This window comes from Chelonia mydas, chromosome 2 (assembly GCF_015237465.2).
Source record: "Chelonia mydas isolate rCheMyd1 chromosome 2, rCheMyd1.pri.v2, whole genome shotgun sequence".
Lineage (NCBI taxonomy): Eukaryota > Metazoa > Chordata > Testudines > Cheloniidae > Chelonia > Chelonia mydas.
The window spans coordinates 214248117-214262839 of NC_057850.1; the positions used below are offsets into that span (position 1 = coordinate 214248117).

Genomic DNA, 14723 nt, shown 5'->3' on the forward strand with positions numbered 1-14723 from the left:
AACATTTCTTAAATGTAAATCCAATCAGTGTTTGAATACTAACACACAGGAATTTCAAAGCAGAATTGTTTCCAGGTGTAGGAAATGGTGATTTGTCTGCCAGTGCTTTTTTTATAAAGCATTTTGGTGACTGTTTGACTTTGGGGATATCTTATTATGTTGGGAACGCCCCGTGCTCTTGTCTTTTCCATTCCAGTTGTAACAGGTTACATTTTTGCAATAACATAGAAAATGGAACTGCAATTTTCAATTATTTTTTAAAGGTTTTTTTCTAACATACCGCTGGGATTACCTAGCGGTATCTGACATTGGCTTCACTCTACACATATCTACTGTCCACGTATCTATCTGGTTATAAGATTTACTGTAGTGAAATGGTAGTCTAATTTTTTTTTACTCTTCTCATTGTCCCAACCCCTCCCCTTGCAGAAAGCTCCAGGTGATGTTTCTCGCCCTATTCTCATCCAGATAGCAGAATCGGCCTACAGGTTTGCCCTGGGTTCAATTGCTGGAGGTTAGTCATGGATAAGTGCAAGAATTTGCATCTTTTGTCTTTCTTTCTCCTGTTTAAGTGTAGGAAGATAAAGCCTTGCCTATCTTTCTTTTTGAGCCATAACTATGAGAGAGAATTAGAGCAGGGGGAACCTGTTGTATAATTTCTTCTGTACTGGCAAGTGATCCGAGATTTACAGGTGGCTTTTCTGCCTGGCTTGTCACCAGACTGGTTTCATAAGAAATAGGCTAATGATGAGGAAGGGCTGTGATATGCACTTTTAATTAAAATGGACTGTGAACCCCTTTACTGAACCAGCTTATATTGTAGATGAAAAAGACACAAGTGATTATTGAGATATAAGCATAGAATGTGTTTGTTAGTGTTTAAAAAAAAAAAAAACGTATGCAGAAAAACACTTTTCCACACATCAAATTTTATTTGCAGCTGTTGGAGCTACTGCAGTGTATCCAATTGATCTGGTGAAAACTCGAATGCAAAACCAGCGCTCTACCGGGTCATTTGTGGGAGAACTTATGTACAAAAACAGCTTTGATTGCTTTAAGAAAGTGCTGCGTTATGAAGGCTTCTTTGGACTGTACAGAGGTCAGTTTCCAAATGTCATATATAATATATAATAAACTAAAAAGAGTTTTCTGCCAACCTGAATTCCTCAGTCTCTGTTGTTGGGGCTTGAATAAAAAGGGGAAAAAACTAATATTCTGGGCCTGGTTTATGCTTGTGTCGTCTAAATGTCTTTGATCAGACTTGTTGCTCCTAATATTAAGTCACAACTGTCTTCTAGGTCAGGGGTCTGCGAACTTTTTCATAGTACAAAGCACATCTTAATTGAGAAATTATCTTGGGGGCCTCTTCCTCTCTTCATTCACAATGTCGTGGACCACGTCCCCTCCCATCTGCAATTGTATAACACTGCTGTGGCAACTACAGCAATTGCTGACAGGGAAAACTTAGCATTAGAAAAGCTTTGATGTCCTTTTGCAGTCTTTAGTATGATGAGCGTCTTGTAATTTTTGACAAAAGTTAATCAAACCATCTACTTCTGCTCTTCATTTTATTGTACCCTCCCATCTGTTAAGTTTCTTTTGGCTGAAAACAAGAAGGAAAGTCAATACCATGTGAACAGCTAGCTCTTCTTGGACCATCAGCATGTGCTTCACTGATCACAAGTTGTCCACGGAATAGAGTTGGTCATCTTTTATGTACACCAGCCCCTGTTATCTTGCCAGCCATGGCTCCAATTCAGAATCCGAGAGACTGCTGGGTTCAAGTATTGACACAAAAAGAAAAAACATCCACAGTATTACTTCAGGTTATGGATAGGTTGTCACAGATAATCATAAACTGATACACGTGACTGCAGTTTTTCCAGTGGTGGCACACAGGTAAAGTAAATTACTCTTCTTCTGGAATCAGACATATTAAGTACACTACCAGAGGTAGTTTATGCTCCTCTGACACACATCAGTGAAGATTCGACTTTCATTTCCTATTTTGCCCTCATACAAACCTGGATTGAAGCTGATTTTGGATATCAGAGTAAGCATGCTAGACACTGTAGTGACTGAACATAATTTCTGAAAACAACTCTTGTTTTTGGTCTGACTTCCCGTAAGAAATTCAACCTGAGGCACAAATGAAGCATAGACCATTTCAGTCCAGCAGATTACAGTTTGACAAAGTTATGAGCAACAGAAAGCAGAGAGTTATAATACAAAGTGTTAGACAACCGTAATAATAGTTTGCAGTGGTGATGTAGAGTTGAGGAAGAGCTTTGTGCAGCTTGAAACCTTGTACCTTCTTCCAACAGAAGTTGGTCCAATATATACCAATAAAAACCTACCTTGTCTCAACCTTAATAATAGGTGTTGCTACACACTCTCCCTTTAACGCAGTGCTCCCCGAGGCATGCCCCCCTAAGGGGTGTGAAGGAACGTTCGGGGAGGAGGGTGCGGCGGAGCCTGGGACAACACCCATGGGGGGCAGGGAAGGAGTGCCATCCAGTTGCAGCTCCATCCCCAGCCATGGTTCCGCCCCGCCCTCATTTCCTCTCCATCCGAAGGCCAGCTCTGCCTCTAGCCCCAGCTCCTCCCCCACCCCCAGTTCTGCCCCCCGCTCCAGCTCAGCCCATGCTCCTCTGCTGAGGAATCCTTGGCTGTGCAGTAATGGAAGGGGAGCACGGACAGATTCATTACTTGTGTGCGGTGGGAGCACAGCAGGAAAAGTTTGGGCACCACTGCTGTAATGTGTGCTTTTTATTATTGGATGTTGGTTGACTAATTCCTCTATAAACACAGATTATGTAGATTAAGCACAATGGATATTTGATGATTCTATAGCTAAATGTGCTATGAGTTTTTTGATCAAGTCTAGTAATTTAGTAAAGATTGGTGACAGATATTTTCTTCTTGCTAGGGGTTTCTAGCAACCAAAACCTTAGAAAATGCCCAACTGTTAGATGAAAAATATAATTTAATTTCCTAGTGTACAGCTGCTTTACCTGCGTTTCCAAAATAGCAAATTGGTGCCATCAGGATGCCATGAGAATTCCATTATATCTTCTTCTGACAAATTGTATAAACCGCTCTAACACAGAGAGAATTTCAAATTGGGGAAATCAGACATGTCCTGCATAAAGATAAACTCCTTTTGCCCATCACGTTGTTTGTACATTGTCCTGTGTTGCTCCTTTTGCCAGTTTTCAGGCAAGTAATACTGGGTTTATGAGCTTCCTCGACCACAGCCCATCATCTCCGTTATCTTGAAGTAGATTCTGAATCGGTGAATTTGCAATCAGTTTGACAGTGTTAATGCCCTAAACACACGATTATGATCTCATTTCAGGCTTAAACAGGAGAAGAAACTGGATTATTTTGAACAACACAGTCATTGTAGAGGCAATTTGCTGGCAAAGTAAACTGCATTTTGTACAAATGCTTTGTTTGAAGTTTGCCCTGGTGTAACTTCCCTTTTTAAAGATGAATATAGATGGAATTTATTAAAGAATTTGGAACTCTCTCTAGCTACTTGCAGTGGCTGTTGGGCTGCTACCTGATTGCCAGGTATATGACAAAAGGACACTGGGAAAATTTGGCAGCTGAGGGGAGGTTGAAGAGGTTCCAGTTAGGTTTGGATGCTGAGGGGGGATGGCAAGAATTTGAGGGACGAATTTACAGATTAGTACGTTCACCTGCTATATAGCACTATACTTACTTTGACAAAAAAACTTCCCATGTCACTTCATGCTGCTGCCTGTAGTTCCCTGTAAATTCAGTATTTAAGGTTAAAGTAGCACATATGTGCCACTGTTCAATAACTGAGGCTCTTTATGATAATATGCAGCGCTCAGAGACATGTTTGTTAGCAATGGAAACTTCAGTAATCTGAAGAACTCTGTTAACAGTGCAATTATTCAGAATTGAGATAGTTGGGCATTAGACACTCTGTGCACTGCAGTGTCAGACAAGTGAGCAGGTCTTCCAGACCCTACTTTGGATATTTTTTAAACAGATCACATTTTTCCATTCACTGGAGTGAACAGAGATTTTTTTATTTCCACTCCAGTTTTTAAAAGAGCAGAAATACCATGTCTTAAACCACCAATCTCAGATAAGGATAAATTACACCATCTTGTGGATGTAAAGAGAGCATTAAATTTTCTTTAAAGAGAGTTCAGTTCTCAGGATAATTGGGATGCTGTCACTTGGAAGGCACCTACATAACAGTGATTATGGGCACAATATAAACACTGGTACATACTTCTTGTAACTTTCTAAGGTGCCAGTGTGGAAATACCCCTTCTACTGAGGTGAGGGGAGAGACCTGGGATCTTTGACCACAAATGATAGGGACTTTATTTTTCTCTTAATTCTAAAGATGACCCCTCCAGTGCCACAATACCCCCCAACTCCTCATGATCTATAGACTTTAATCACGCCTTTTAGTCCCCATATGAATTTACGTGTGTCTCATACTGCTAATGAAATGGGATCTCTATGATAGAAACTTCATTTTCTGGAAACTTGCAATTGGGTACCAATTTATGGAGTGGTAGTACTCTCATATTGTCTGTTTTCCTGTGTAAATCATGTAACAGGAAAGTTTGCAGTGTTCGATTACCAACTCTGCATTGTGTGTCATAAGGGTTTCAAGCATTTTTCATAGATTGAGCAACAACTCGTCCCGCTTACTCACTTGTTTGTGTGGTATAGTTAGCTGATACTAAAAAAAGTAAAAATAGAGCGTGGTGTGAAACCAAGATCTGATCATCCACAGAAACCTATAATATATTTTTGATGAATAAGACCTGTCTCCCCCACTACTGAAATGAAGCAGAAACAGTTTATAGTGCTGATTTAATATATACTGATTTGAAATTTTTTTCTCTGATTCCATAAGCTCTTAATTTAATTTGTAATACTACTTTTTTTACCATATCCATCTTTGTCTTCTTTCAGAGCCCTAGTACAATGTGAGGTCAGAAACCTAATATGTGCATAGATTATATGGGGAAACTACTATTAAGTAGCATTTCTCTTTATTATATATAATATTTTATAGGTGGCACACACAGCAACACGTCTAATTAAAATTGCCTAAGTATTCTCATACTATGAAGGGTTTTGGTTTTTTTAGATGTTTTATAATTTTCACTTTTTGGGTTGAAACTTCCTCTCTCAGGTAAATTTTTGTGGAAAGCTTGAGTGAAAACAGTTCAGTTGGGTTTTCTGAGTGCAGAAGAAGGCAGATGGGAAGAAATGACTTTTGCCAGGATAAACACATTTTTGCTATTTTTTTTTTTTTAGTACCTTTACTACCTTGAACAATTGGGGTAGAAAAAATATGGCAAAGTGACCGTTCCCAAGTCTGTCCAGTGAAAATCAGTTCCATTTGTCCCAATTATAAGGCTTCCAAAAATTGGACACCGAATATATACAATTTCTTTAAATTAACGATCTCCCAATATTTTGTCACTGCACGTCTATCAGAGTCAATGGGAATTTTTCTGTTGATTTCATTGGGCTTGAGATGGAGTGTGTGAAGTGTGCGTGCACTGTCGTTATATCCAGGAAAGGCCCAGATGTACTCTGTTATGCTGATGTAAATTCAGATTTACTTTATATTTATAAAGTGATGATTGCAAATAGAATTAGGTCTAAAATAAGACATGGATTGTTACAATTCAGTCTTATTCAGTATGTGTCCCTGCCTCATTCATTGTGCACAACTGGCTGAATGAGGCGGGGTCCTGTGAAAAAGTAGTCATTCATTACATGGTCACACATTGTCAGAGTGTGTTTGCAAAGAACGCAGAGTTAAGGTTGCACATGCAACTAGACCTAATTGAAAATTTTCAAAATTTAAAATTCTTCAGCCAAATGTGGACAATTTGCCTTCACAAAATTTTCCCATTTTTTGGCTAGCTGTACATGCATTTGCACCATTGGAATTTTTTTTCGTTTGACTGTTCAACAATGTAATTGTAATGCTGTTTTAACATAATTGTTTTGTGTGGAGACATGTACGTGTGTGTGCTTGTAATGATGCACATAATTAATAAATACCCAACTTATTTCTTGACATGCAGAATATAGTTTGACTGCTTCTGAAACAGCAAGCCAAACGATACTGTTCTCAGGAAATGTCAATAGCAACCAGAAAAGCTGGAGGGTTGGAGCAAGACAGAAAAAAAAAAAATCTCTGGGTCAGATTAATGTATTTTTCATCTTATTTGTCATCCAAACATCCAGTTTGGTGGCAAAAAAGCCCTTTGGCAAGCAGGCTCCTTAGACATAGAACTATAGTTGTAGCCTCTTCACCCAAACATGAGAATTGCAAATGTTAGATTTAGTGTAATTTACCCAGAAGTACTGTATACATTACTGAAATACTTCAGGCCTGCTCCTGCAACTCTTGCTCACAGGGTTACTTCTCACGTATGTAAATAGTGCCGTAAATCACACTCCCTTTTCACTGTGCACAGTGCTGCACTTGAGGCAGCATTCTATCCCCATATCCCTTCTGTAAGGTTTTCTAACTTCTTTAGATCATTTCAGCTTAACTTTTACAAAAATAGATTGTTCACTTTAATTCAACAAAGCTGTGCTGACTAGAGACTCTCAGTTCCAACTGTATAGTGCAGCTCAGTTAAGAGAAATCAGAAATTCCACATACTGGTAGCTAAATAATATAACTTCCAGTGTCTAAGCTTTGGAGAATTAGCGCTGTAGACAAAGTGCTCGACTTAAGAATGCAGTTGTACATGTTTGGCTGTTTTGCATTACTTTCTTTCATATCCCCTTAGGTCATTCCACCTTATGCTATTGTTTCATGCCAGCAAAATGCTTTATTCTCTTGATTTTTGAAATGCAGATAACTTGTTTCACACTGCCGAACTACCTTAACTTTTGTCTGAAGAAATAACAGAACAAATTTTGATGTGTAGAGAAGAATACAGTATTATTTTGGTAAACCTGCCTTGGTATATAAATTTCTTAAATCACTAATATTAGTTTAAGTGCAAAGTAACTAAAATATGGATAGGAAGTTGCTTTGACTTCAAGTGGCAGTAAGAAGTTTGTTCTTGAAATGGAATGTTTAAGTACTCATTAAATGTAATAGCAGAAAATTGCCTAAAAAATTGCCCTCGTTTCTGTGTGGTGATCTTTGCATATAGCCGTTGATTTGTTTAGCTAATACTAAGTTATTTAATACATTTAAGCTCTCTTTGTGTGTTTACAGGTCTTTTACCACAATTATTGGGAGTAGCCCCAGAGAAGGCCATAAAACTTACTGTAAGTCTGAAAGTGGGGGTTCTAGCCTTTAGCCATCATTTGTATGTCTGAATTTCCAATGAGGAGACGTAGAGTTTTTGTGCTTTAGTGTGTTAGAATATATTCCATGTTTTTTGTTAGATGAGGTTTTACTTCCAAAGGGTATGGCAATTGCTCAGATCTCAACCATGGGCATTGCAAGTGGTGTACAAGCAGCATACTTGTATTTCTGAAAAGGGGCTGATTAAACCTATCATTTGGGGGCTTGATTCAAAATGTACAAAGTCTCCCTAACCCACTAGTTTTATTCCTCTATTTGTTTTGAAGTAGCCCAGGCCTTGATTTTGTTTCTTCTCACAAAGGAATAAGATTTTTTTTCCCCCACAGCAGTTGTTTAATTCCTAGATTAATATAAAAGAATGCTGGCACACAATGGAACTCTGATATGAAAGGAACCTGTTTGCATGTATTCCTATTATGTACATTACTTGCTCTTTAGCTCACGTAATTTTAGATTTTCTGAATATTTTGAAGGCATTAAAGAATTTCTCATTATAACCTAATCATAATGCATTGTTTATACACAAAAGCCAGTGATAATGTTTCTTTTTCATTAAGCTAACATTGCTATAAAATGTATTGTATCTTGAAATCCAATTTTAAATCAGCTTTCAGTTACCATTTTGGAGACTCTTATGGAAACTTATGATTATTCATATATCTTTAAAATAATATGTTGATTTGAAAGAACAGTACTATAGTCAACTTTACAATATTTCATATACTACATAAGATTTTATTTAATATCTATGACTGGCACCTTGATAGATGTAACATCTGGATTTATTTGCATTTTTAATTGCACTAAATTTGTAATTACTATGTGCTTCTCACTCCTTATTTACCAGCTTTCATAAATCCTTGTTTTTAAGGTTAATGATTTTGTGAGAGACAAATTTATGAACAAAGATCGTTCTGTCCCACTGGCAGCAGAAATTCTTGCTGGCGGTTGTGTAAGTATCTTCTTTACATTTCCTACGTTTGGGAGAGATTAAAATATACTATATAAGATTAAATTTTGTGGGCTAAGGTTTCTGTTTAACCACAGATCCAGTACAAGGACAGAATCTACTAGAGCAACTCAGTTCTTTCCTAGATAGTCCCATCCTTGATGTGGAAGGGTAAACATTTGTATGCTTCTTGCCTTTTAACTAATTTCTGTAATTCTTCGCATCTTAGAATTGTTTCCTTAATAAAGGCACATTGGCTGCAGCTTATGTCCTAAATAGGATTCATGCTAACCTTTCCAGAAGTTGTTAATTAGTGCATTATTTCATTGTGGCACCCACTGTGCGATGTCACTTTTTTCCTGATGTTATATCGCGCCCACTAATTTTCACTTTTTGCAGTGATACTGGCTTTGTAAATGGCAAACACCACTCATGCTTCCTTGCATTCATAGGAGACGTAGGCTGTGTAATGTTAACTACTGCATAATGCATTCCTGAATGTAGGCTGTATTTAAAACCCACCATAGTTTAGAAGACTGTTTTTCTTGCACAGAAGAGTATCTTATGCAGAATGAGATACAGGTTATTCATTATTTTACACTTTAGTTCTATCTAGTCATACTATATCTCACTTTATCTGGTGTATTGATTTTGTTCAAGCGAATATAAATACTTTAAGTAAAATGAACTCTTGTTCAAAGACTAGTGCACTTTAAAGATAAAGAACACTGTTTATTTAAACTAGCTTTGATCACTGGGGCAGAGCAGTGCTGGTATATTTTCAATCTAACTTAGTTTCTGCTGTCATAAGACAAATGAGGTCACATTTTAAAGCAGTTTCTATCTGTGCTGAAAATTATGTTGAACAACTTAAAAACAAATAATTCTATCTTAACATCAGTAGTGCAGAGATTCATGCTGTATGTGCTTGCAAAGAGCACATTATGATTATCTGAGCCTCAGGGTGCAGTTGTTTGAATGTAGTACAGACTGAGAAGTCCTGGCTTTCTGTAATTCTCATGGGATGAGGCAGGATTTGGCTGCTGTCTGACTACTGCTTCTGTTTGATCACTGACCTGTCGTAGACTGCCAGGTAGGATCCCCTTGTTCTGTAACTTTAGGAGCGTTCAAAAAAAAAAAAAAAAAGAATGTGGGCCTTTAAAGACCCAAATAAAAGCACACACTGACTGAAGGGAAAATGCAATAAAGTACTTGTGGATACAGAAATGTTTCCCCCTCCCATTTAGAACATTTTTAGTTGTGTGCATATGTCACACAGAATTCAGTGCATCTTTTCAACATGAAAATGCACTAAATTAGCCTGATTTGTTTTATTGGCAGATCTGAATTTTTTTTATGTAGTACAGATAACACTAGTTCTTTCACGGTAACCTATCATTTATGAGACTGCTGCAGCAAGCCTTTTTCAATAGTTCATTGTAAACTAAGGATCTGCTTTAAGAGGAAGATTGCTTGGGACCTATTTTAAATGTGCTGTAAATGTTGGATTATCCCAGTTGGTATTTGAAATATAAAGTTAATTGAGATTCTGCATAAAGTTCTGGTAGGAGATGTGGTGGCAGAGTGCCTTGAGTTTTCTTTAATTGAAGTGTTTCACTTAAGGATACAGTTTAGTGCCAGGTAGATAGGTTGTGACTTGTATTATCTTCCTGCAGGTGGTCTCATTTTTTTGTATTTGTGCATCCCCTTCAAATTTACAGCACAGATTGTCTTTAGAAGTGATGCTAGTTATTGGCTTCAATGGGAGCAGAGAGTTCTTTGGAAAAGTCCACCCTTGTCTTTTACGTCTACTTAAAACATTGATAATCCCCCATGTGGGAGGCAAGTAGACAGTGGTATATAGCATGTCAAGACTCTGTTACAGCTTATTTTTAATCATTATCCTACAGAAGTTTACAGGATTCCAAGAATATCAGAATTGATCCTAAATTAGAGCAGCCAATTAAGATGAATTTTGTAGGGGAAAGCTGTCAGACCAGCTTTCCACTCCCCATGCTCAGATCTCAGCTACAAATGGGTGATAAATTTACATTTAAAAATATTGGTCACCTTCTCTGATCTCCTAGGTCTGAAATATTTGATTAAGCAGGAACATCTACACTTTTTCATGTAATAAACTTGGGTATTTATTTTTTATTCCAGTTCTGAGCACAGTGGGAGGACCAAGCAGCTCTGTAGATATATTTGTCTCTTTGGTAATACAAAGGGCTTTCAAGGGTTCAGTATCACATGAGCAGTTCCACTCCGCTGTTCGCCCAACCATTGCTAGGCGTTGACTTTTAAGTCCCTGGGGAGCTCACCTTGCATCATAATTACTGAGAATTAGTACACATGGCTGACTTTTGCACTTGTAACCAAAGCTGCTTGTTTCATTGAACAAGCCTTTTTCTGTTTTGTAAACTGTTTTCTCCCCTGCAAAAAAATGCAGAAAGATCTTTGCTTCATGACCTCATGGTATTTAGTTCAGCTAACAGCCTGTTTCATAGCTTTTATTATGTGAAGATGAAAGTGGTAGTTTGTCTAAAATTAAAAGAAAATAAAAAAAATTCCTAGAACACAATTAAAAAAGAACTGTAACCTTTATAGATTATTTTGATACAGTGGTTTAAGGAGAGTTGAAGTGTAAATCACTCTGTTGAATCAGAAGTGCTAAATTTTGCTTCCTCACTTATAAGGAATTTTACTATTATAAGATCAAACTGTTGCCATTATTTATTATGATTTATTAATATATATTTAATGCAGTAATTTTCCTGGTGCTTCTCAGCCATGAAGAGATATGGTCCTTACCTATTTGGTACTCCTAACTTCATTTGTGGTTTTTGAGAATCCTTTGTAGTCCCTTACACTATTATAATAGTACAGATCTTCATTTCCAAGATGTAGTAAAGTGTCCAGTGATACAGTGGGCCTGGAATTCAGATCTTCTAAAGACTTATGCAGAAACTATAGGTTAATTTCCTCAACTTTAAAAATTAAAAAACATGTTACACGAAATTGTCCTAATATTATGGCTACCTGCAAGGAGACCATAATAAGAGGGTGAGTTTACGGCTAGGTGCAGGGTGACAGAGGCTGAGCTCCTTTTGTAGTAGTCATATGCTTAAGGCTTCCAAAAGAAAACATTTTTCTTCCCAACTTTTCAAGTTATTTCACATTAGTAACTGTTCCAGTGAAAGCTACTGGCGTCTGAGGCCATCCTGCTTTAATGATATATACCACAGTATTGACTGAAAGGAAAAGGGGGACCAACAAAATGTAGAAAGCCAATTTTATTTTGAAAAATGGTTATTCATATTGCACATAGCCACTTAGGGCTGTTACTGGTTAAGACATTAAGTAATTTTTTTGATACAGTAACACGAATCATTGTCTCGTTTGGATCAATCACAGAGTAAAAACTCCAGTTGCATTGTGATTTAAAGTAAAACTGATTTTTTTAAGAAGACGTCTGTGTCATAAAACGTTGAGATGAATATTCTGCTTGCTTGCATAAATATTAGTTTTCTTTGTAAATGAAGTGGTGGCAAAATGAGTAACTTGTGTTAACTCTGGAAGTAGGAGCAAACAGTCAAGTTGCTGAAAATAAAATATATATAAAAAAAAACAAACAGTTGGTCACTGGATTGTTAGCAAGAGTAGGAAAAATAAGCAGTATGACTTAGAATAAATGCCTATACAAAATCTCTAAACTACTTGCATTTGCTGATATAAACACCCATATAAATCAGTAGCCTGAAACTTTGTAAGAAGCATTACAAAGCAAAATGTTGTTGTTCCCTTAATGTGCAAGTACATACAGTGTTTCCCAACACAGCATCTGTGTGTCCTCACTATTAACTGATTTTAAATCATGTAGCACAGTACGATTACAGCTCCCGTACAGACTTGTTTTTATTTAAGTTGTTGAGATAGATTTAGCTATATATTTCTAGAGGTTTTATGTTTATAGTAATAAAGCTGAGACATACTAGACCTGCGTGGATAATCCCAACTCTCCCATGGAACATAAAAATTAGATGTTATAGAATTTTAGGGTTTGCTTAACTAGAAAGTATGCAAAATTCTTGTCAACAATAGTGTATAAAAGGTAAATGCACTAACATTCCATGGAAGTTGTGATAAATAATCAATCCCACTGCAAATTCTTAATACTGTTACTTACAACGTTGCTTTTGTTTTTGAAGGTAATAAAGGTGAGTCTAGTGGTGTCCTGTGAGTTGTGTTCTCTCTCTAGCATATTGTAATCAAGGCACAGAGCTGGAGAATTGCAACTGCCAGAACCTTCTTGGATGTCTTGCCTGCAAGAATCCAGAAACTCTTACAAGATTGTAGACTAAAGGAAACTGGAGGTGCCATTTCTGTTTTCCGTGTGCAGAAACTTACAGCTGATAAATTTATTATATTTGGCTGAGAAATCTAGGTTATGGATAAAAAGAAACTCAGAGCTATATGCCAGGAAAAAAAATGTGTGTGTCAGAGAGAAAATAGAACAGCCTCATTCTTCTTAATGCTAAAAGTTCTCGTAAGTGTATTAAGGTTGTTAGAGAAATAATGGTGTTCTTTATGATTGCTGATATTAACTTTGAAAGGAAACTGAGTACACTTTTTTGAACTCTTTAACAGATTAACTCTAAGAGGTCTATTCTCCCATCGATACATGCATATAAGTTCCATTAGTGTCAATGGGAGTTGCACATGCATATAAAAACCCAAGATTCACTTTCCCGGTTTAAGGAGGAACTGGGGAAGATCCAACTTTATTTTCATTGCCAATTGAAATTAAAGCTGCCTATTTATTAACTTGCTTAAAAGTCCCTTAATTTACATTTAGCTGTTAAGTGTATGGCCTTCTTCTATGACTTATTGTGTATGAATACATTTTAACTATATATTTAAAACATTAACCTCTGGTACGTATATCTAGATCTAGACTCCAGTTTAATTTGAGAGGTACTATTTGGTAAAGCCAGATGTGCTTTAAAACTGTTACATTTGAATTGTTTCCAATTAATTGTTCATCCAACCTTAGTTTTAGGTGTTGTGTTGAAGAGTGGTGGCAGTATAAAGTAACATAATATTCTATCCAGGTAATTGTAGCAGAAAGTCCTCTTATAAGGGAGGGAGAGACTGTGGTATATATTTATCCATCTACCTTTCAGACTAGATGAGGAATTCCAAGCCACCTTTCCTTATAGTTTTGGATTTTTCTCCCACCAGTTCACCGAATCTTTCACCCACCCTTATTTGTTTAAAATTACCTTTCTTAAAGTATATAGGGCATGTTCATGTACACACACAAAATACCTGTTCCAAGTGATGATTTCTCTGCAGTATATATACTCTTATTTTAGGATTGTTCATTTAATGTATATTTTACATATCATAAAACAATCGGCGGGAGGGGCAGCATGGTTTTAGTTAGATTTTCCAAAACCTAAAGCATACAATCTTTTTGGACTATAAAATCCAATTTTTTCATTGAATGTGCTTAATGTTCTGCACATTTTAAATATTTAAAACATTGTTTTACTACTATATTGTGAAAGTTTATTGTATTGACATGATATTTTATAGCCCCCAAAATATAATTTTGTTTTAAATTACCTTTATCTGCATTGCACTTTCCAATCCTCCTTTTAAAGGAAGCTGAAATTTTTAGTGTTAACCAGTACAGGTCCAAAAACCTAAAATCTTAAATCCAAATCAGGAATTCAGATCCAATTATCTAATAGAAACGGGAAGATACTTATAATGTGATAATACCAAGAAATAATGGATTACAGTTTTAATACAGCTACCATGCCTTAAGGCATGGAAGGTCTGTAAATCATTAAATGATACCACTAGTAGTCAAAATAGACAAAAGTACAGCAGGCAGAGCCAGATGTTAACGTATTTGACAGGGCTGTAACTTAATTGCTTTTATAACACCAATCAAGTAGGCTCCACTTCGATTTCTTGGCTAGCCTTCTGAAGAACAGTTTTACCTGTAAAGTGGAAAATAGCAAATCTACTGTTTTTCCATTGCAGAACTGGTCAGAGCTTTGTAAATAAACCACCATTTTCTGTTTAGCCGTGTTGTTAAAAAATGAGGGTGAAGACATCTCAGCAACTTGTATCTATTTGACTCAGAAATTATTCAAGCAGGACTAACTTCAATTCCATTTATGGATTGTTTAATGTGAATGTCTGAGGGAGCATGTTCTCCAGTTTTTGCTACATATGGACACTGAGGAAGCTTTAAGTGTTTGAGATTGCAGCGTGGCAACTTGGCCGTATAGACTATCCAAACTAAAAACCTTTAACCAGAACTGGAATAACTCAAAGGAGCGACAGACTGGGAAAATGCGACGTGTCATTATGAGTCTGGCTCCTTTGCTGGGCTTATCAATGTCCAGTCAT

General features: G+C 36.7%; 1 protein-coding gene across 6 annotated transcripts in view; it reads left to right on the forward strand.

Moving 5' to 3' along the window:
• The window catches only part of SLC25A13 (solute carrier family 25 member 13), a 132280-nt gene that overhangs the window by 92193 nt on the left and 25364 nt on the right, over positions 1-14723 (forward strand). For all 6 annotated transcript variants that reach the window (XM_037890627.2, XM_037890626.2, XM_037890629.2 and 3 more), the window contains 4 exons: positions 430-514; positions 941-1099; positions 7256-7308; positions 8220-8300. In XM_037890627.2, coding sequence (XP_037746555.1) covers positions 430-514; positions 941-1099; positions 7256-7308; positions 8220-8300 — 378 coding nt within the window. The remainder of the gene's footprint in view (positions 1-429; positions 515-940; positions 1100-7255; positions 7309-8219; positions 8301-14723) is intronic.